Source organism: Panicum virgatum, chromosome 9N (assembly GCF_016808335.1).
Source record: "Panicum virgatum strain AP13 chromosome 9N, P.virgatum_v5, whole genome shotgun sequence".
NCBI classification, from domain to species: Eukaryota; Viridiplantae; Streptophyta; class Magnoliopsida; order Poales; family Poaceae; genus Panicum; species Panicum virgatum.
This window is the reverse complement of record NC_053153.1, coordinates 57,109,231-57,132,566: the sequence shown is the minus strand read 5'-3', so window position 1 is coordinate 57,132,566 and position 23,336 is coordinate 57,109,231. Positions and strand designations below refer to the sequence as shown.

The 23,336-nt window shown below is 49.5% G+C and overlaps 1 protein-coding gene across 2 annotated transcripts in view; it reads right to left on the bottom strand.

The window, feature by feature from the left end:
* Window positions 1-22,976, bottom strand: part of LOC120690993 (xanthine dehydrogenase-like) — a 31,972-nt gene extending 8,996 nt beyond the window's left edge. Inside the window, exons 1-11 of one of the 2 annotated variants that reach the window (XM_039973942.1) lie at window positions 22,581-22,976; window positions 21,101-21,200; window positions 20,683-20,791; window positions 17,442-18,941; window positions 15,877-16,119; window positions 15,437-15,751; window positions 4,171-4,410; window positions 3,694-3,978; window positions 3,390-3,611; window positions 2,626-2,787; window positions 2,351-2,485 (exon numbers count right to left, since the gene is read on the bottom strand). In XM_039973942.1, coding sequence (XP_039829876.1) covers window positions 2,351-2,485; window positions 2,626-2,787; window positions 3,390-3,611; window positions 3,694-3,978; window positions 4,171-4,410; window positions 15,437-15,751; window positions 15,877-16,119; window positions 17,442-18,941; window positions 20,683-20,791; window positions 21,101-21,200; window positions 22,581-22,722 — 3,453 coding nt within the window. In that variant the 5' untranslated portion in view covers window positions 22,723-22,976. Of the gene's footprint in view, window positions 1-2,350; window positions 2,486-2,625; window positions 2,788-3,389; window positions 3,612-3,693; window positions 3,979-4,170; window positions 4,411-15,436; window positions 15,752-15,876; window positions 16,120-17,441; window positions 18,942-20,682; window positions 20,792-21,100; window positions 21,201-22,580 lie in introns of those variants that run through there. The other variant, XM_039973943.1, reaches the window with a different exon arrangement.
* Window positions 22,977-23,336: the final 360 nt, after the last annotated feature.

The following is a 23,336-nucleotide window of genomic DNA, read 5'->3' as shown; positions in this document are numbered from 1 at the left end:
AGTTGGCTCTGTCGACACACTCACCGCATATTCTGATGCTGATTGGGCTGGATGTCCTGATTCCCGACGATCCACCTCAGGCTACTGTGTATATCTTGGAGATAATCTGGTGTCTTGGTCCTCTAAACGCCAGACTACAGTTTCTCGTTCCAGTGCTGGGGCTGAGTACCGGGCAGTGGCGCACGTTGTTGCTGAGTGTTGTTGGCTCTGACAGTTGCTTCAGGAGCTTCATGTTCCCCTCGCCAAGGCTACCGTTGTTTATTGCGACAACGTTAGTGCTGTATATATGACTTCTAATCCCGTCCATCATCGTCGCACAAAGCACATAGAGATTGATATTCATTTTGTTCACGAGAAGGTGGCTTTGGGAGAGATTCAGGTCTTGCATGTCCCGTCTTCTCATCAGTATGCTGACATCATGACTAAAGGACTTCCTGTCCAGTTGTACACTGATTTTAGGACTAGTCTTGGTCTTCGTTTAGCTCCGCCTACGACTACGGGCGGGTATTAGAGATATATTGTTGTATTTCCTTGTATTGAGTTTACTTATACTCCAAGCCATACGGCAATATATAATAGAGGTCACCCCTCCTCCTTTGGGTGTGTGGTGTTTCCCAATTTTCTACACTTACAAATAAGAAAATAATTAATCCCAGTTCAAAAGCTATGCTACAGTACAGCATTTTTCTCTATTCGTGTATACTAGTATTCGGTTTAGTTCATACATATGTTCTGTAAGATCAAACACAGAAGAAGGTATACACAGTTAAAAGTCAGTAACCAAAAGATGACGATCATACACGCAAATTAATGAATTGTGTTCCAGCAGCATCTGTGTGACCTAAAGTGCTAGATTCAGCATCATATATTCGACGTATGTGACAAAAACATAAAACAAAGATGAACTGCATGCACCTGAACAAGATGACAAATGCAGTCCCGTTTGGATCCATGCATATGTGACCTAAGTTTAGTCAATTAGATGATCCAAACAGGTGAGCTAAAATATAGACTAAAATTTAGTTCTATCCTAACTAAAGTTTACTCCATTAGTCCTCAAAATCCACCTAATTTGGACTAAAGCAACCTGCAAACTGTGAAAAGACCAAATTACCCCCTTACTATGCGCATGTAGGCACAACAACATTTATAATCCAAAGATAAAAGAGACATTTCCTTATTTCACATGTGTCCCACCTAAAATTTAGTGTATGGATCCAAACGACTAAGCCTAAAGTTTTAGTCCTAGGTGATCCAAACGGGGCCGACTTCACAAGTATAACTAAACTGCATCGCTTGGAGGCAAAATCAATACAATAAGTTAACATATTACATTTTAGTCTGGACTAAAGTTTAGGTGACTTATAATTATTAAGTAACTAAACTTTAGTCAATGTACATTTGGATCCATGGAGTAAACTTTAGGCGGTGGGACATATATAGAAATATAGTTTTTGCCCATGAATTGTGTTGTTGATGTGCATGCATGTGCATAGTGAGCGGTAGTTTGGTCTTTTCAAAATTTGCTAGTTTGTTTAGTCTAAATTAGGTAAATTTTAATGACTAATGGACTAAACTTTAGTTGGAGTAGAATTAGATTTTAGTCCAGCTGTTTGGATCATCTAATAGACTAAACTTTATACAATCGGGGAGATCAATCGCTGACATGCAAGATAGAGCTATGCCGATCAAGAGATGGAGATGAAGTAGCTGACAAGCACAGTGGTATGTTGCAGCCTTGCAGGGCATAGGCAGCTGGCTTGCGGGCAGAAGCATATCTTGGAGCTCTGGCTTCTCTTATCACAGCCAGAGGACGTCGGATGATGGAGACAGCAGATCTAGGAATTGAAAGCATGAGACTAGAAATTTTATCGACAAGAAATGATTCTACAACTCCGGCGTCAGAGGTGGCGTGTTAAATGTGCTACGCCGCCGGCCATGATACCAAGGTGGATCAATCCACTCGATCCTAGGGAGAACCTTGGTTCGAACCTCAGACCCTTTGTCGCATTTTGACGTGAACCGCTGAGCCATTGCACTCGTTTTCATGGAGCGGTTCAACAAACCACTGGATCGACCCGCTCCACGCCCATCTTTATGATTATCCTAACATCCCATCAGTTAAGACTATGTTTCTATACCCACAATACCATAAGAACATATTGTACTGATCAGAGTGCTGTGAGTATATGATGAAATGATGGCGCAATTCTTGAAACAGCATAAAAGCTAGTAAAGATGAAGTGTCAAAACGAACTTATAATTACCACAGTTCAATGATGGTCCTCATTCATATTAGAACATAAAAATGTGGTATATCTACTTATGACAGGATAAGACATGACAGTACCTCAGCAAAGGAGTTGTGGGTTCCCCTGCTAGCAATGGGTTCCATCCGAGCCTTGATTTGCTGACAGGCATCCAAAACTGCAGCTCCATATAAATCTGAACTGGCAGAGGCTGCTGTTGGTGATGCATTTGGAACCTTAACGTATGAAATGTATCAGTGATATCCCCAATATTGTTAGAAGAAAGTGATACAATGTATAAAAAAAAATTAAAGCAACTACGTCTAGTGTACAATCATGCAGAGCAAAGGGGAAAGATCCATGTGGGAAACCTAACCTTATCGGTACTTGTCTCTGAGATAAATACAGAGCTAAGAGGGATATTGAATGACGAAGCAGCAACTTGGGCAACCTTAGTGTGCAAACCCTGTCCCATCTCAACCCCACCATGGGTTACCAAGACAGTGCCATCAGTGTAAACTTGAACAAGCGCACCAGCCTGCATTGTTAACCCATCAAACTTATGTTACATTGGTAATGATGATGAAACACAGAATTTCAATCAATGTCATATCCAAGGGTACTGCTTCTTTGATAGTTTTAGAAAAAAATATATATGATATTCAAATATGGGTTCCAAAAAATTTGGGACACTACTAAAGAATAATACAGAGAATAAATAAGATAACCATCGTAGTGCTAAATCCACACTAATTAAAGTCGGTGCTACTTGATTACCAGAGTGCAAATAAATTTCCTAACTTGGACAGTCAAGTCCAAGTCAGATATCGACATCTGAGTCAGATTCGGAGTGACGTAACATAACCAAATCAAATAAGAAAAATGTAGCCAGGAAAACAGTTTTTTTTTCACAAAAAGAGGAACCACATTTTATGGCAATTGTTAATGAAAAATGTATGTGGATGTATAGTTTACCGTAATTAAATAACTTCTAATATGGTCAAACCTAAATCACGTATTTAAGTAATGTGCAAAGATCAAATATTCAAAACTACAAAGAGTTCAATGATCTCACTATGCCCATTTAATAATATTCTAGCAGAAATGTCATGGCCAAGTTTCGGATGGGATGCTATTCACCTGATTCATGAATTTGGCAGTGAAGGATATGCCAAATTTTGTTGGAACCATGGCAATTCCCCGCTTCCGCCATCGATTATTACTGTTAAAACTTCTAACGGCTTTGCGAGCTTCCATAAACTTACAAGATGCCTTTAGCTCATCCCATACTGACCTTATTTTACAGTTCTGGAGCAACTGGCCATAATGCAGCATAGTTCCATCATTGTGGAAATTAAGCTCCTGTCAGCAGTCAGCACTCAAATCAGTTAATCCCACAATAGTTGGAAAGATAGTACCATACAAAGTAAATCGGTATGCTTACTTTTATGTCCTCAGGACTTCGTTGGAGTTCTGAAGCTATATGGTGAATCCAATTTTCTGCAATCAACATGCCTTGTGGACCACCAAAACCTCTGAAAGCAGTGTTACTTGGGAAGTTTGTAAAGCATACTTGCCCACTGACTCTGATGTTAGATATGTCATAGACATTTTCTGCATGAAACATAGCACGCTCCAGGACTGCAAGGGACAGATCAAGTGAATTACCACCGTTGTTATAAATTTCCAGGTCTAGGGCCAGTATCTTTCCATCGTTGGTAAATCCCACCTAGATAACAATAGGAGTTAGTTAATCATAAATACAAAAGGGAAGGACAAAAGTTGAGCATTCGCTGGTTATTTGACAGCTATGCGAAATATATGATGATTAGTGATAGCATTTCCAATTAACAGCAACACATTGCTTATTATTTTCTCTGACCAAAATATGAAAGACCCATATACTTTCTAAGTTTGCTACCTTGTATCTCCCTAGGAAACTGTGCCTCTGCCCAGATGATATCATGTCAACATCTCTGTCCAAAATAAGCTTTACTGGCCTTCTTAGACAATATGATGGTACAGATACTGCTGCAGCGAATACTGCTGATCTAGTTTCTTTTCCACCAAATCCGCCACCAATACGCTTAGTCTTGCATACTACTTTTGATAGTGGAAGACCAAGAACATTAGCAACATACTTCTGATGCTTCTGAGGAGCCTATAGATATAAAGAAACAATTTGTCAAACAACAGTAACTGTTCACTTACTATAATACAAAGGAGAAAAATCAAAATAACTCCCCTCAAGTGCCCAAGCCCAGAAAACCCCCTAAACTAATAAGATTTGTCCTTTTTGTTTCTCCACGCACAAGTAGAGTTTTGAGAGAGAGTATGGAAGTCATGAGCACCTGGGAAATGCAAAACTTTTGTGTGGCTCGCTATTCGGAATCGTTGTTGGACTGCAAATCGTTTACAAAAAAGAGGTCTTCCTCATCCTGAGCATTGCCCTCTCTGCGACCAGGAGGAGGAAAACATTCAACACATCCTTATCTCATGTGTTATTGCAACTTGCAAGGCAATTCTGGTATGCCATCTTGCAGCCCATAAACTTGAGTCGGTTGACACCCACAAGGAGTGTGAATTTTGCTGACTTGTGGAAACATGCTGAGAGGAGACTTCCTAAACAGCACAGGAAGGGTTTTAACTCCTTGTGTACTTGGGGCCTGGATCCTTTGGAAGCATAGGAATGCTTGTGTGTTTGAAGGAGCTTCTACAAACCTGCAGGTGGTGCAAGCCTTCAAGGAGTCCCACCTGTGGCAATTCTCTGGGGCCAAAAAGCTTACTGCCCTAAGCCCCGAGATGGGTGTGGTGCAGGTCTAGTAGATGGTCGAGTTGTGGTCTGGTCCTATGTTTTATGTTTTAATGTAATAGTTTTTTATTTATCCTAGATCTTTACGTTCCTCACTATAGTCCAAGGTGTGGAATGTTTCTTTGTATTTGGACTATTCTTTCTCTCTTAATATAAAGATATGCAGCTCTCCTGCGTGTTCGAGAAAAAAAGTAGAGTTTTGAGTTCATTTTTGTGTCATGATTGCAGACATCATAACTTATATTTTAAAATTACATTATAAATTTTTCATCATTATTTTCATAGGCTAGGGCATCTAATAATAAATCAACCCTAGCAATACAAAATTTTACAAAAAATTCATAATGTGTTTTTTTAACATAAATTATGATGTCCACTATCACCCTAAAAAAATTAAAATTATAACTCCATTTGTGCATGAAGAAACAAAAAAGACACATCTCATTAAGGTTGGGGTGGAGTAAATAGAACAAAAAAATAGTTTATCGGGTTATTCGGACTTAGGCCAGACTTGACTGGAGTAATTTGGACCTTTTTCTAATAAAAATACACAGCATGGTAAAAGAAGTACATTCCTATCAGCTCTTTTTTCCTTAGACAAGTAGCCCTAAAAATATAACTGTGGCAAAATATAGTGCAAAATATAGATTCTATGGCATTTTATCTTGGTTTCAATATGTATTTAGAATGAAATTGTTTTGCTGATGCTCCATATATTGATACATGTCTGCACATAAGTTCTGCCAAATAACAATCTCAGGACCATGATGAGGAAGGTAGCTTCCACATGGCTGTTAAAAGCAATATAGAACAAGGGCATGTGGCAGTTTCGAGAGAAACCATGGCGCCAGCAGGACCATGGCACCTGGTGGATCGTGAGTATGGTCAAATGAAGGCCAAACTTGCAAAGGTCCATAACGAAACAGGGAAATCTATTCTGCTCAATGTGAATGGTCACACTTCAACTTAAGGTACAGATGGAATAACATTCTGGAACTGAAAGAGTTAAATTTTTGCTAGTAGAAGATGCATGCCAAATGCTTTTATAACTGAAAATGAACACTTATGGGGTTCTTAAAATGTAAATAGCTACCATGAAAATGAACAGCAGCACGAGCAGATCTGCTGACTAAACTAGATGTGCCTGATGGAGAGAATAATTGTGTGTATTCCTTCAAACCCTAGAAGGGTGGGCAATATAGTAGTAATACATAGGCTTCTAGATGGGCCTCTATACATGAGCTCAATATACACCAACCCCCCCTCGCAGTCTGAACAACCGGCGCAGCGGTGTTCAAGACTGGACAACAAGAAAGTACAAAGGGCAAATACCCCCTCCCCCCTCCCGCAGCCACAACTAGCCACTGGCTACCTTGAGGCTGGAGCGAAACTCCGAGAACGTCGAGGAGGGAATACTCTTGGTGAAGATGTCGGCAAACTGGGAAGTGGTCGGGACATGGAGAATCCAAATATCTCCGACGGCGACCCTGTCGCGCACGAAGTGCAAGTCGATCTCCACATGCTTCGTCCGCTGATGCTGGACGGGGTTAGTGGAGAGATACACGGCGCTGACGTTGTCGCAGTAGACGAGCGTGCTCTTGGTGAGCGGACTGTAGAGCTCCGCCAAGAGCTGTCGGAGCCAGGACGCCTCCGTCACGCCGTTAGCGACAGCCCGGTACTCCGCCTCAGCACTGGAGCGGGAGACAACCGGCTGTCGCTTGGACGACCAGGAGACAAGGTTGCCGCCCAGGAAGACGACGTAGCCGGAAGTGGAGCGGCGAGTGTCCGGACAGCCAGCCCAGTCAGCGTCGGTGTAGACAATCAGCTCAGAGGTGGGAGAGCGGTGAAGAGCAAGCCGAAGCCAACAGTGCCACGAATGTAGCGGAGGAGACGCTTTAGTGCAGCAAGGTGAGACTCCCGAGGATCATGCATGTGAAGACAGACTTGCTGAACGGCATGGGTGAGATCCAGCCGGGTGAAGGTGAGGTACTGCAAGGCACCGGCAAGGCTCCGGTAGGCAGTAGGATCAGCCACGGGATCACTCAGATCAGCAGACAGCTTCGTCTGAGTATCGACAAGAGTGGAGCATGGCTTGCAATCAGTCATCCCAGCCCGCTCCAGAATGTCGAGTGCATACTGTCGCTGGCGAAGGAACAGTCTAGACGGGTGAGTCTCAACAGTAACACCCAAGAAGTGGTGGAGCTGACCAAGATACTTCATAGCAAACTCCTGCTGCAGAGAGGAGATGACGCGCTTAAGCAACTGCTGACTGGAGGCGGTGAGCACAATATCATCAACATAGAGCAGCAGGTAGGCAGTCTCATCCCCACGGTGGTAGATGAACAGAGAAGTGTCAGCTTTGGCCTCGGTGAAGCCCAAAGTCAGCAAGAACGTGGCAAACCGAGAGTACCAAGCCCGAGGAGCCTGCTTCAGACCATAGAGGGACTTGTTGAGCCGGCAAATCATATCCAGACGACTGGAGTCCACAAATCCCGCTGGCTGACTGCAGTGGACTGTCTCTGACAGAGAGCCATGGAGAAAGGCATTCTTCACATACAGCTGGTGCACAGGCCAGGAGCGAGAGAGTGCGAGCGAGAGGACCGTGCGCACCGTAGCGGGCTTCACCACTGGACTGAAGGTCTCATCATAGTCCACACCAGGCCGCTGGGTGAAACCCCGGAGGACCCAGCGAGCCTTGTAGCGCTCCAGTGTGCTATCAGCCCGACGCTTATACGTCCAGATCCACTTGCCAGTGACCACATTGCAACCAGACGGACGCGGCACGAGGTCCCACGTCTGGTTGGCAAGAAGAGCCGCGTACTCCTCTTCCATCGCGCGACGCCAGTGAGGATCCGCTAGGGCGTCGCGGACAGAGGAGGGTACTGGAGAGACCCGCGGCTCTCCCTCGGTGGCGGAGAGAGTCGCGGCCTGAGACGCCATCCGCCGAGTCACCATGGGATGAATATGCCGAGGATCCCGATGGATGACTGGCGGGTGGTAGACCGCCGACTCGGCGCGAGAGCGAGTTGGCGGAGGCGGCGGCGGCGACTCCGGTGTAGGCGCCGTTGGAGCTTCCGGAGCCGGAGGCAGCGCCGGTGCCGGCGCCGAACGACGCCGGTACACCTGCACTGGCTGAGCGTGATGGATAAGTCTTTGCTGAATGCACCTCTGCAGCATCTCTTTGCTGCAGCACATGGTCCTTGAGGGACTGTCTGTACTGGTGGTCTGGTGGTCTTTGTGGGGCTGCAGCATCTTTCCTTGCTGCAGCACGTAGTGGTCTTGCTGCCCCTAGGACAGCATCTTAAAGAACAGCATATTTGACTGGTTAGTTTTAGCTTTTAGACTAGCATCTTAGACTAGTTTGGTATGTGCCTTGGCTGCCTACACCTGGCTGCCTATAAATATGTACTCACCTCTCCCGTGGAAAGCATGGCATTGTGAGTGTGAATGAAGAAATACCAGAAAACTTCCCCAGCTCGAGTGTCATCCTCTCATCCATGAGAGTAACCATTGAATTACTAACATCTGGTATCTGAGCCGTACTTTTCTATAGGTTGGATATCTCTTGCTCCTCCCCTTCCCAAGCTCTAGCAGCAGCCCAGCCACCACCCGCAGCAGCAGCAGTAGCTGCACCAGCCGCTGCAACAGCAGCAGTAGCACCGGCTTGGAGGCGCGCCATGTCCGACGCACCGACTCAGCGCTCGGTCGCCTCGGGCGCACGGCGTCAGCGAGATGCCGAGCTCGCCGCGGCAGAGGAGTGCAGGCGAGCGACGGCTCAAGCCGCTGCTGCGGCGGCGAGGGCGGCCAGGCTGGCTGCAGCGGAGCTGGCGGCGGCCAGGGCGGAGGTGGAAGCAGAGGAGACGAAAGATGCAGCGCGTGCGGCGAAGGTTGAGGTTGAGACCTTGCGCGGCAGCCTGAGCGGCTCCATCGCCGGAGACACCACCGCCGACGGGGACCTTGAGGAGCTGGAGAGAGAGGGCGCGGGAGCAGACCGCGAGGTGGAGCAGCCCACCTCGGCGGCGGCGGCCTGGACGGCGGCGCGCAGGGCGGCGGCGGCGGGCCTGGCGGCGGTCGCGTCCTTGGCGGCGGCGCTCAGGGCGGCGCCCGCGCTCCTGGCTGGGGCGCACGCGGCGGCGCCCCCGGCTACCACGTCATCCAGGCGGTGGTCCGGGACGTTGGTCCCGGTGGCGGGTGGCAAACCCTCACCAAGTCCAACTACGTCGAGTGGGCCGCGGTGATGAGGGTGAGGCTCCAGGTGCGGCACATGTGGGATGCCGACCAGTACGACGACGTCGACTACGACGAGGACCGTCGGGCGCTGGATGCGCTCATCGCCGCAGTCCCTCCCGAGATGCAGTTCTCGCTTTCCCAGAAGGAGACTGCCAAGGAGGCCTGGGACGCCATCGCGGCAGCTCGCATCCGCAGCGACCGCGCCCGCAAGTCCACACTGCAGGCACTTCGCAAGGAGTGGGCCTTCAAGCCAGGTGAAGACGTCGATGACTTTGCTCTCCGTCTTAACAATGTTGTAGAAGATGGTGACGTTCGGCGACGACACCTACGACGAGGAGAGAGCTGTCGAGAAGCTCTTCCGGTGTGTCCCCGAGAGGTATAGGCAGACCGCTCGCTCGATCGAGTCTCTGCTAGACCTCTCCACCATGACGATCGAGGAGGCGATTGGTCGCCTCAAGGTCGTCGACAGCGACGAGCCACAACCTCCCTCGGGAGGTATCTCCATCGGCGGGAAGCTCCACCTCACTCAGGAGCAGTGGGAGGCCCGGCGCGGTGACAGGAAGAAGGGGGAGCCCTCTTCCTCGACTGATGGCCGCAAGCGCGGCAAGCCGCGCAGGGGGCGCGGAGGTGCCCAGGCCGAGGCACGAGGGCACGCCGAGGGCGGCGCCCGCGGAGGCGCTCAAGGCGGCGCCGCCGACAAGCCCAAGGCGGCACGAGACGACGCCTGCCACAACTGTGGCAGGCCCGGCCACTGGGCCAAGGATTGCCCGCAGTGGAGGCGTGAAGGCCAAGCCCACGTCGCGGAGGCCCGGCCGGATGACGAGGCGGCTCTGTTCCTGCTTCACGGGGCCATGGAGCTGCACCCGGCGGCACCGTCCGCCACCACCCTACTCCACCTCGATCAGCCGCATGCCCGAGTCGTCCTCGGCAACGGCTCCGACGACGACAGGATCGACGGCTGGTACCTCCTATGTAGCACCGATACGGATAGGCGTATCAGTATCGGCCCGATACGGATAGGCGTATCAGTATCGGCCCGATACGGATACGTGGATACGTCAAATTTCTGCAAAAGTTAAAGGCACAAAGGTGTATCGGAGTATCGGATACGGATACGCGGATACGTATCGGATACGTGATACGGGGTCATGTTTTAGTATCCGGGTTATAGAGGGTACCTCGACTCCGGCGCCATGCACCACATGACCGGACGGCGGGAGTTCTTCTCCGACCTGGACACCGACGTAGGTGGCTCCGTCAGGTTTGGGGACTCCTCTGCCGTGGAGATCAAGGGCGTGGGCTCCGTGATTTTCACCGCCAAGTCCGACGAGCATCAGATGCTCACCGGAGTCTACTACATCCCGACGCTGCGGAACTCCATCATCAGCCTTGGGCAGCTCGATGAGAGCGACTCACGCGTGGTGATCGACAGCGGGGTCCTCCGCATCTGGGACCATCATCGCCAGCTTCTCGCCAGGGTGGTTCGAGGGAAGAACCGCCTCTACATCCTCCACGTCGGGGTGGCCCAGCCTCTTTGTCTTGCAGCTCGCAGGGACGACGAGGCATAGCAGTGGCACGAGCGCTTCGGGCACCTCCACTTTGAGGCCCTGAAGCGGCTCGGCGCCAAGGAGATGGTGCGAGGCCTCCCGTGCCTCGACCACGTGGAGCAGCTCTGCGACGTCTGCGTGCTGACGAAGCAGAGGCGGCACCCCTTCCCCCAGCAGGCGAGTTTCCGAGCCAAGGAGCCGGCCACACCAGGAGGCTACTTCCTGCTGCTCGTCGACGATCTCTCCCGCTACACGTGGGTGATGATCCTCGGCAGCAAGGGGGAGGCTGCGGACGCCATCAGGCGTGCTCAGGCTGCTGCGGAGGCGGAGAGCGGCCGCAAGTTGCGCGTGCTGCGCACCGACAACGGCGACGAGTTCACGGCAGCCGAGTTCGCGCCGCACTGCGCGGATGAGGGCATCCAGCGCCACTACTCCGCGCCGACAGCCCGCAGCAGAACGGCGTCGTCGAGCGGCGCAACCAGACGGTTGTGGGGATGGCCCAGGCCCTCCTCAAGCAGAGGGGGATGCCGGCTGTCTTCTGGGGAGAGGCGGTGGTGACGGCCGTCCACATCCTCAACCGCTCGCCCACCAAGGCACTCGACGGCATGATGCCGTATGAGACTTGGCATGGGCGCAAGCCGGCGGTCTCCCACCTGCGGGTCTTCGACTGCCTCGCGTTCGCCAAGGAGCTTGGCCACATCGGCAAGCTCGACGACAGGAGCACTCCGGGAGAGCATGGCATTGTGAGTGTGAATGAAGAAAAACCAGAAAACTTCCCCAGCTCGAGTGTCATCCTCTCATCCATGAGAGTAACTATTGAATTACTAACAGAGCGTACCGTGCAGGTGCAGGGGGAGGCACCGGGGTTGCGCGTGGCGCAGCAGAAGACACCGGGTCCCCGCGCGGCACGTCAAGAGGTCTGGGGGCCGCGCGTGGCGCGACAGCAGGCACCGGGGCCGCGCGGGGCGCAGCAGGGATCACCGGAAGCGGTGTCGGAGTCCCAGGAAAACCTGCAGGGAAAGGACAGACAGGTAAAGGTGGCTGAACCACCGGGTCAGGAGAAAACAGAGACTCCAACTTGGGGTCAGGGGAAGGTGTAGAGGAGATGGAGTAGGAAAAATCCGACTCGTCAAACACAACGTGTCGAGAGATGAGGACCCGGCGAGAGGTGAGGTCAAAGCATCGATACCCCTTGTGGTCAGGGGAGTAACTAAGAAACACACAACGAGTCGAGCGGGGCGCCAGCTTGTGAGGAGCAGTGGCGGAGATGTTAGGATAACATGCACACCCGAAGACACGACGGTGGTCGTAGCGAGGAGGGGTACCGAAAAGAGCGTGGTGTGGAGTGGGAGCTGGGGAAGCAGTGGACGGAAGGCAGTTGAGCAAGTATGTGGCGGTGTGGAGGCTCTCAGCCCAGAAGCGGGGAGGCAGAGAGGCCTGGATCAGAAGGGTGCGCATGACGTCGTTCGTCGTGCGAATCATCCACTCAGCCTTGCCGTTCTGTGGAGAGGTATACGGACAAGACATACGCAGCTGAACACCCCGAGAGAGGAAGAAAGAACGGGAGGTGGAGTTGTCGAACTCACGCCCGTTGTCACACTGGACGGCCTTAATGGTGAGGCCGAACTGAGTGTACACCCATGCGAGAAGTGGAGGAGGGTGGGAAAGGTCTCAGACTTGGCGCGCAAAGGAAAAATCCAAGAATAGTGTGAGAAATCATCGACCACCACCAGATAGTATTTATAGTCAGAAAGGCAGAGAACAGGAGAGGTCCACAGGTCACAATGAACAAGATCAAAGGCATGCGTCGCATACGAAGAAGAAAAAAAAAGCCAAACATGATGACCAAGCTGGCACGCATGGCAGAGGTGCTCAGCAGGTGCCCTAGTACGAGGAACATCGGTACTACAACTGAGCTGAGCCAGAACATCGCGGCCAGGGTGACCAAGACGGCGGTGCCAGGTGGTGGAAGACGGCGTCGCAGCAAAAGCGGCAGACGAAGAAGGCGAAAGTGGTGCAGCGGAAGATGGAAGACGAAGGGTGTAAAGGGGCCCCGTGCTGTCACACCGGAGGAGCGGACGCCGGGAGGCCGAATCCTTTACAGGAAGGCCAGAAGAGTCAAATTCGATAGAACAAGAATTGTCAGCTGTAAACTGACGAATGGAAAAGAGGTTATGATTTATGAACCATCCGAGGAGCAACAAGGACATTGGGAAGAAGAAAAGAACCAGAAGCAGAACCCACGGCGATGACAGAAAGACAAGACCCATCACCAACCATGATGGAAGAAGGACAGGAGGGGTGTAGGGGTCGGACAGAAGAGAGGATACCGGCATCTGGGGTGGTGTGGAAGGAGGCACCCGAGTCGGCGATCCACTCGGTGCTGACCGGCGGCGTCAGCCCCAGGGCGCTGACGGACTGCGCCAGTGCGGCCTGGTCCCACCCCCCAGGCCAGGTCGGCTGCTGGCTGGGCTGAGCGGGCGGGGTCCAGAACGGCGCGAACAGAAGAGCAGCACCGGTGAACATGGCCGCCGGCTGAGGACGAGGCCCCCCCGACCCTGAAACGGCCACATTGGGATGCGCCCTGACCATGGGGTGCTGAAGGATGGCCAGGGCGTACCTCCAGGGGCAGGAGCAGGAGTGGGAGCCGGAGTCAGGGTCGGAGTGCCCCGATGGCCTCCACCAGTACCACCAGAGGTAGTGCCGCCAGCACCACCACCACATCCGCCCCGACGACGACGCCCGCGGCCTCCCCCACTTCCGGTCTGGCCGGTGAGAGGAGCACCAAGGAGGGGGTCGGTCCAGGGTCCAGATCCAGAGGGCAGAGCCGGGTGGGAGGACAGAGCGCCGTGCTCGGTGAAGGAGACGACGGGCTGAATATGCTCCCAAGCGAGGGCAGTCGCACGGATGCGCTCCAGAGCCGCCGAAGCCTCGGACTTGGCGGCGAGGAGGGCCGCGGCGAGAGCAGCTTCGGCCGTAGCAGCGTCGGCGACGATCTGCCGCCCGCGGAAGGCGGCGGCGAACGGCGCGTATGCGGGGCATACCAAACGCAGGCCACGCGGGCGCGGCCGTCGCGGGCAAGGGCACGCGCGCCATGGCCAGCGCGGCCGTCGCGGGCGCAAGCAGGGGCGCGTGCACAGGCGCCGCGGGCGCGGGCAGAGGTGCCGCGGACGGCGCGGGCACGGGCTCCTCGGGCGCGGGCAGAGGTGCCGCGGACGGCGCGGGCACGGGAACAGGCGCGGGCACGGGCACCTCGGGCGTGGGCAGAGGCGGCGGCGCGGGCGCGTGCAGAGGCGCGGCCGGCGCGGGCGCCACGGCGGCGAGGGCGATGGCGACGTGGGGCGGCCAGATCCACGCGGAGGCAGGGGTGCCACCGAGAACAGAGGAAAGGGGAGGGAGGGGCGGCGCCAGCGGCCGGCCGGCCGCGGCGGCGGTGTCCAGGTCCGGCCCGCCCGCAGCAGCGGCGAGGGCGGCCTCGGTCTTTGCGGCGAGGAGGGCCGCATCGAGAGCAGCGTCAGCCGTAGAGGCGCCGGCGACAAGCTGCTGCCCGCGGAACGCGGCTGCGGCGAACGGCGCATCCACGGAGGGCATGCCGAACAGAGGCCAGGTCGGAGGAGGCGCGTGGGCATCGGCGGCGCCTGGGGCGGCTGGTGCGGCCCAGGCGGCGGCGGCTGGGTCGCCACGTGTGGCCCGGGGGGCGGGGGCGGCTGGGCCGGCCCAGGGGGCGGCGTGTGCGGCCTAGCGGGCAGATCGGCCCCGGCCGCACCAGCCCCTGCGCCCCCGGCCCCTTCCGCGCCGCCGGGCTCGTCCGCGGCGGCGGCCCCTGCGGCTCCGCCCGCACCCCCCGGCCACGGCGCGTGCGACAGCCGCGGCGGCGGCGGCGGCCGGGTCTTGCAGATGAGCTTGGGCGGCGAGGGCGGCAGCCGGAGACCGGGGCCAGGAGAGGGCCGGAGCAGGGGAGGCGGCGGGAGATCTGCTCCAGGCGGCGGCCGAAACAGGGGAGAGAGAAGAGGCGGCCGCCTGGAGAGGGAAGGAGAGGAGGGGAGGGGAGGAGGCGCCGGCGGCCGGCGGCCGGCGGCCGGCCATGGCTGCCGGCGGCGGCGAAGGCGGGCTGGTGGAAGGAGTGAGGAAGGAGAAACCTAGACTGATGATACCATGATGGAGAATAATTGTGTGTATTCCTCCAAACCCTAGAAGGGTGGGCAATATAGTAGTAATACATGGGCCTCTAGATGGGCCTCTATACATGTGCTCAATATACACCAACAGGGCCTACATACTGTTCGTTGATCTTTTTACAAAATGAACACAGTTGTGTGTTCAAGAAAAAATTTGGTGCCTACATAATGTTGTTGCAGCTGCCCCTACCCCAAGACCAGCGGTTATTAAACAGTCAGGGATGGCACATGTTTATGTTAAACCTGCCCAACCTGCTGCATCCTATGACATGGAAATCTCCAGGTACATAGCAGGATTGGTTTTGATGTTCCTTTTTATCTAGGTTCTTTGTTTAAAAATAAATCACGGTCCAGATATGCAAAAAAATTGTGGCCCATGTCTTGCATTGTGAATTTAAAGCTCGAAGGAACGGAGCATACTTGAGTAGACGAGACCATATGCATTTCATTTCCAGAATCAACTGGCCAGACCAGAGTGCCTTGAGGTTCCATGTAAAAATGCTCTTGGCCTCCAACTTGCACTTCTCCTGATATGATTCTGTCACAAGCACCAGACATGAAACATTGTTCAACATCGCCTTTTCCAAGGCATCGCTTGGTATTTGGATGAAAGCTTCCATTCTTGACAGCATCCTCTATTGATAAAATTGCTGGTAGCTCGGAATATTCAATATGTACTTTGTTGGCGGCATTTTTCGCATTATCATGGGTATCAGCTACAACAATTCCAATTGTCTGTCAATAAGAAGAAAGAGATGTGTAACTGAATTACTGAAATATTAAGAAATACAACATTTTACTAAAAGTAATATCTAAATCAGTAACAGTATGCATAAAATATCAGATGAAGGAGTTGATACCTGACCAACACAAGTAACAACTTCTGATGCAAAAACCTCCTCGTCATGAATAATTGGTCCAGTATGGTTAGTACCAGGAATGTCTTTCGAAAGGAACAGCCCAACAAAGCCAGGGGAAGATTTGGCAATTGAATCATCAATTGACAATATGCGAGCATGAGCCTTCTTACTCAGCACCAGAGCAGCATGCAAAGTATTAGGGGGTGTCGGTGTGTCGTCAGTATATTCAGCCTCACCAGTGACCTGGCATAATGGAAGGTATAGCAAATGATGTAAATGATATGGGCACCATTTTCAATATAAAGGAAATAGCAATGTTGCATGAAAAACGATGTAGGAAGTTAGGGTATGTTTAGTTCCTAACTCAAAACAGTAGGATAGATTCCTATCGTATAATATATAGAAATTATAGGGTGTAAAAAAAACAGAACAGCTTAAGAATGTAAACTTCTTTTTTGTTGGAAGTTGCGAACCATAGAAATCTTAAATTTGAAGTTCGCCAACCATACATTCAATGGAGTGGACAATCCCTTGAAAGATCTTATTTCTGATACTCAAAAGGATTTAATTATCTACATAATGAATAGAGTATTCAAGTGAGCACATAGACCTTCAAAAGCATCATTAACTGAAAAATTAGGGGATCTGTCGGGACAGAGGTAACCCCAGGTCCCAACAACCTCAAGCAATGGGCATTGGAAGAACATATGAAATAGAGTCCCTTCATGCTGACTCGAGCAAAGATAACTCGGCAGATGAATATTTGTACCTTGCCCAGCAATGCTAGTGGACTGGGCAAGAAGTGCTTGATTCCCTAGCCTCAGCTTTCCAACCAGGAGTTTTTTTGCTTTGATAGAGACCCAAAATACCCAAATTCCACTAGCAGGGATTTCCTTGCCAGCATGGCTAAGTTATGAGGAATAGAGAAACCAGACATGATCTTAATGCAGCAGTGCAGCACCAGACAAGTAAATTGAAGAGACTACAGAAGATAAAAATTATCCCAGCATGATAGAACTAAAAAAAATGCTTGTATTTGGAGATCACAACTACCTAGAGGACCACAGTTCACATACATATTTGAGATAGGCATGTTTAATCAGTGGGTTTCATTCAAAACACCCCAAATAACAGCCATTGTAAGTAAAAGAGAGGAAAGATGAGGACAATTATTAAGCCTTCTCATTGACCATGCATGTTCAAATAGGAAATTGCTGGCACAGAAGTGTCAGGTGAGTAACCACATAAGACAAGAGGAAAGAAATATGGAAGCATGCAAAGTGAATGCAGAAACAGAGCATTTGATGAGCTAGATAGTTGCATCCCATTTTGCCAGCTTTGGTTCTGCACTAACTTAATAATATTTGGTGCCTACTGGTTATTTTTAAATAAGGTATCTAGAAGGATAGATCTACTAAACCTCTTCCCCTAAATGCTACTGTCAATGTAACCTCTGTTACTCCTTGGGTTTTTTTGACTATGCATGGTTAATTCTACTGTCAATGTAACCAAAACGGAATGGCAAAGATAAAAATTTGGAGAAAATGCTAATTGACTGATAATACCTGAAGCGTAGCTGACATATGAACCATTGGCTGGCCTACTGAGGTTCCTTGCTTCACTATTTCATAACCTTGAGTCCCAACAGCAACAGGCCTACTGTACGGTTGTATAGCTGATGCATGATCAGCATGCAATCCATCTTCCAGCAATCCTTTCATGTTCATATCATGAGTAACAGAAAGAAAAAATTTGAAGAAGAAACTCAAAGTAAGTGATCTGCGGAATTCAACCATTCCACCAGGTGCATTCTCTGATAGAGGGATGTCTTCTTTTAACAGATTGAAGGTATCATCTAACAACTCAAAGTTCCAATTCTTTCCAGTAAGGAAGTTTTCAGTCTTTGAAGCACTGAGTGGAACTGCAGCTACCCCTCCATAGACAATTGAGACATCAGATATTATCCATTTTCCTTCAGTTTCTCTTAAATACACACGCATTCCCGCATTTACCAAAGCAATGTCATCCTCCCTTCTATGTGCCTGTTTAAATTCTTTCACATATTCAAAAGGCCTTGTCCATGGTAGTATGACAGAAAGTAATATTTCATTAGGTTTTATGTCAACTTTACGGTAACCAAGAAAGAAATCTTTTGCGAGTGTAGTTCGAACATTGCCGTTCACATCTGTTATCTGGAATTTTGCACCAATAGCCATCCAAAGTGGATTCAGGTCCGATATTGGACTAGCGGTACAAATGTTACCACCAACAGAAGCAACATTCCTGATTTGTGTTCCTGCAAACCATTTTAACTGACGTACTATTGCCTGACATGATGAAGTTTCAGGTAAATCACGTTCTGCAATAACCTTCTTAAGGAAATTTTGAAGCTGTGCAAGTCTTACAGCAGAACCAATGTGTATGCCATCTTCTTTAACTTTGAGAGTATTAAGCTCCGGAACATGAGTGACTGAGATCATGACCTTATATTGGGCATTCTTAAACTTTGTTTCAACTCCCACTTCTGAGTTACCAATGATAAGCTTTGCATCTGGATAGCATGATTTCAAATGTAGTACTTGATTTAGTTTAAGAGGTCTAAACCACCTAATCTCATTATACCCCTTTAATTTAAGTGGCATAACTTTTCTCAACTGAAGTTCTGGGGGGAAGATGAGTTCTTTGTCATCATATGAATTTCCATCAATTTCATTGTATGAACAAGGTGAATATCTTTCCACAGATGATGGTAGTGAAGAATTGACATTGGCATCTGCCTCATTTTGGCAAGAACATGGCTTCCCAGTTGAAGGGCAGATAGCTTGGCCATCTGTGTTTTGTGAAGATGAATTGGTGTACACCAAATTATCTGTTTTGGCAAAAACACGGAAGGCATCTATAATTGGTCGGTAGCCAGTACACCGACACAAATTTCCTGCAAGGCAGTCTTCGATCTGTTCTTCAGTAGGAGGCTCTTTGCTAGATCTCAGCAGTGCATACATCGACATCACAAAACCAGGGGTGCAGAACCCACATTGTGAACCATGCGCCTTGGCTAAACATTCCTGCAAGGAAAGTAGAACATCATGATAGAAGAGAAGGGAACAGGCCAGGAAAACACAGTGCACGACAAGAGCTGTAGCAAACATTAACAGCACTGATCCATTTTCTCAATTCTTCAAGCTGTTTAAATTAAACATGAAACAAAGTGAGACAGCTTTAAGTGTTGGTTCTCTATAAACAGCTTTTGAGTCATAAACAGTTTTTTTTTAAATGCCAGGAGCAATGGCCCATCATTTAAGAGAGGAGATGGGGCGCCCATGCAGACCACGGGCTCGAACGTGGACGGGCATGCGGACGAATGAGCTATCTCTCGGTCCCCGAGTCATAAATAGTATGATACAAAAAGATGCAATTAATGAACTGTGGGGGTTTTCTTGGCCTAATTGACAGCTTTGAGAAGATTAACATGATTAAGAAAACGATGTATAAACACAAACGATATATACAACAAGAGCAAGTCGGGGGGTAGTCTCAGCATGAGACCAATGCTTGTGAAACAATCTTCTTTCAGTGTATACGCATTAGATATATTTCTCTTTTGTTTCGAGGAAATGTTGATCTTTTTTTTTCTCAAACACACAGGAAAGCTGTGTATCATTGCATTAATAGAAGAAAAGAGTCATACATAGACCCGAACCCCCCCCCCCCCACACACACCCCCTAAGAAACTTAGGAAGTAAACACCCGTCACACTAGGTACAGCGACCAACATAGGAGCCAGCAAACTAACCCCCTCCCTCTCCCTGGACAGAGACCAGGGAAAGGCCCCTAGCTCCTGCAACTATGCTCCACAACTGTGCTTCATCCATGGCCAAGGATAGAGCAGTGGTGACACTTGGGACAGTCCCATTGATACACAATCAATCCGGTGTCTCCAAACGCTCCAGGCACCAAGAATAACGAGAGAGTTACCAGCCATGTTGTGCTACTAACAACTGATTTTTGGCATGTCGATCATGTAATGTTGTGACAATTGGTTTAACCATTGTATCATGTTTGTCTTGAGCGGAATTGGTTTATATTAGAATAATAGTCAACCTCTACTCAACCCTATCCAACAGACCAACAGGATATACATCTAAAGGCATTGAATTCACACTGAGCGCTGCTAAAGAAACGTAACCTTTTTCAATAGAATTATAACAATACAAAGATATCAAGTAATAACCCTGTACAGGCTTCAATATCTTCCATATTAGCCATTGCATCAGCCATCAATGGGAACACTCTAAAATGGTGTATTCTAGCCATAGTCCGGTTCAACAATAGGAGAAAATCAGAATTGGCAGTCTTGCCAATCTGGTGTGGACTAAAAGATTGGTGGGATAAAAAAGCAGCAGCATCTTAGCTCCAGTGACCATCCAGACCATTTAACTGTTGTGCTACAAATAGAATAAACATGCTAAATAACTAATATTGCAGGCCCCATTGAACTAGGTGACCCAGTGACCACAGAACCAGTGGAACAGTAGCCTAAGCAGTTTGATGACTGGTTCGACTTTTCATTCTATGCTTCTTGCTCAAGGATTTCTTCTAGATATGAGCAGGTGCCACATGAACAGACAAGGGGAAATATTTCACGTACAACCATTTGGAGCATAACTCTAGTACAACTGTGCATCTAAACCATCCAATGGATTGATGAGCTCATCCAGGTGATTTCAACCGATGGACCAAGTTGTACACAAATGGTTGTACATGTAGCAGTACTCATCTACAAGTCACACAAGAACAGTGCATCACCTGAACAGGGTGCAAACCTCGTTGGCGATCTCCAATTCCCTCAACTGTGATTATGTGCATTCCTTCCACAGAATAAAGTGGAGCCAAGCATGCATTGATTGCAAAATGCCTGAATGAAGTAGGTCACGTTTTTTACATGAATCTTGATTCTATACATTATAATTGACATAAAATAGGTTCTTCGAAAAAAAAAGTAATTGGCATAAAATTACAAAATAAAGGCATATATAACAAGTACAGGATTCTACATCCCATGTGAGGGAGTAATGGCATCTCCACCATGGCGAAACCAGTTTTTAGAACACTAAAGAAGGTAAATCTTAAAATCTATTTCTATGGTTACCTGTCACTTTATGTTGTTTGAGAGAAAGAGAGACAGTGCACAAAACATCCTTTGATACAGGAATATGGTTCTCACAGTGATTTCTTTGTAGTTAAGTCATAGCAAGAGACCATGACAGTGCAGGCTCCACAACCACCTTCACCACATCCAAGCTTTGTCCCTCGAAGGCCGATATCTATAATGCATAGTTAGAAAAACATTAAGGTACTGCAAACCATGAAATAAAATAATTTGTGACACTGTATATAAATCGCCAGAGAGGGCAAATGCAACCCTCTGAGAAGTTGCTGTGGTACTATTTTTCTTGCATCAGATTGCACAGTTAGATGCAAACTGGGAAAAAGAAACCTCTGAAACTGATTAGTCGATGTTAAAAATTGCTAACATGTAATGAAGATCACTGCTAAGATGATGAGTTGGAGAAATGGATAGGCAGCTTGATTCAAAATTTATGTATATTGAATAGGTAATCATTCTCTTTGTTAGCTTCCCATAAATTTGGTTCCAACTCATCGGCTGGTGCGAATTTACTGCCCATTACTAGTAAGAATAATTACATGACAAAAATATGGTAGGCACGTTTCTCTCTGTCTCTCCAGTTTGTCTGACCATCTTCCAGCAGGAGAAAACAGGGGGCTCATTTGCTATATTTCACTCATTCCAGTAGGAGAACGATCGCAAATCTGATTGTCTTTTGATATTAATATTGTGCATGTAAGATCAATGAACTTAACACACAATTAAGTATTTAAGAAACAGAACGAGAACTGGTTATACTTCGTGTATTCAATAAGCAAAGATAAGGAAAGCTGACCCACATGTGAACCATGATCAACACATACCATTGCCTTTTTTCCCCTCTGTAATCACTAATCACTACTCCTTAAAGTGATTGGAGATACCCCAAAACTTCTGGTGGATCAGCTAAACATGTGCTGGAAGAAAGCGGGGTTTTTACATATTTGCCATTCTTACGGTTGCGTGTGTGGCAACCGTAAGAATGGCATATATGTAAAAAAAACCCGAAGAAAGCAAGAAGAGCACTATATACCGAATCAACCTATGCTCTGAGTGGCCAGTGGGGTCATGGGAGCAGGAATTTTGGGGAATTTTGCTGCGTAAGTTCCGTGGGGCCCTGGTGTTGCCTGAGAGCTGGGTTATAGGTATCCTTGAGGCATCTGCCAAATGAACTCATGTTCTCCTCCTTCCCCAATCCTACTTGAATCTGTCTCACGTCACCGCCACAGCCAGCGACAAATTTGAATGCAGGAAAGTAGCCGAGGCTAGCTTCGTCCTGGCATTAGACGCTCCACTTAAATTCTCTCTTCTAAAAGAAGAAAGAGAAGCAGGCGACAGATTCCAGTGGATTTCCGGATTCCAATCTGGGACCAGCCAAAAGCGCATCAAAACAGTTGCGGTAAAACTCCCCGTACCAACTGACCACCACACCCACCAACTGCTACTGCTAGTACCATGCGAATTTTAATCCTCTGGGTACTTCGACAGAAACAGCAAAAACACACACAGAGAAGGTGAGAGTGAGGGAGAGCACGACCTCTGAGGTACTGGAGCAGGGTGAGGTGGGCGAGGCCGTCGGGGAGCACGCGGCGGACGCCGTTGACGTAGACGACCGCCTCGTCGGACCACTCCGCCTCCGCCGCCGCCGTGCCCTCCGGCGACCCCGTGAGCGATCCCATCGGATCGGGTTCCGAGAGGGGCGAAGCAAGGTTAAGGCCCGGCGAGAGAACGCTGCGCTGCGCTGCGCTCTAGCCGGCGCGGATGGGCTCCGTCCGCCCGCGGGTGTCCAGGAGAGAGGTTGGATGCGCGCGCGGGGCTCTGCTCTGGTAGCGTGGTGTGGCGCGGCACGGGTCTGATCGGTGGTGATTCGGATGGGATCAGATCACGGCAGGGCAGGGGGGGCAGGGTTGGTGGCGGTCGCGGTGCGTGCCCGGAGACACGGAACGGAAGGGGGAGCGGCGCTACGTGAGCGCTGAGCGGAGCGCCGGTAGCGGTAGCGCGCGGCTGTCACGGGGATGCCGCTTTTCCTAAACAAATTTCGGGGCAAACTCTACGCTGGCTGTGTTGACTTCCATCTATAGCAAATAACCCATGCATGGAATATTAAATGTAGGTAAATAAAAAAACTAATTGTATAGTTTTGATATACGTTGCGAGACGAATCTTTTGAGCCTAGTTAGATCATAATAGGACAATATTTACTACAAACAAACGAAAAATGCTACAGTATACTATAGTGTCCGATGTGACTTTTTCTACCAATTTTTCCAGGATCTAAACACACCCCAGAAAG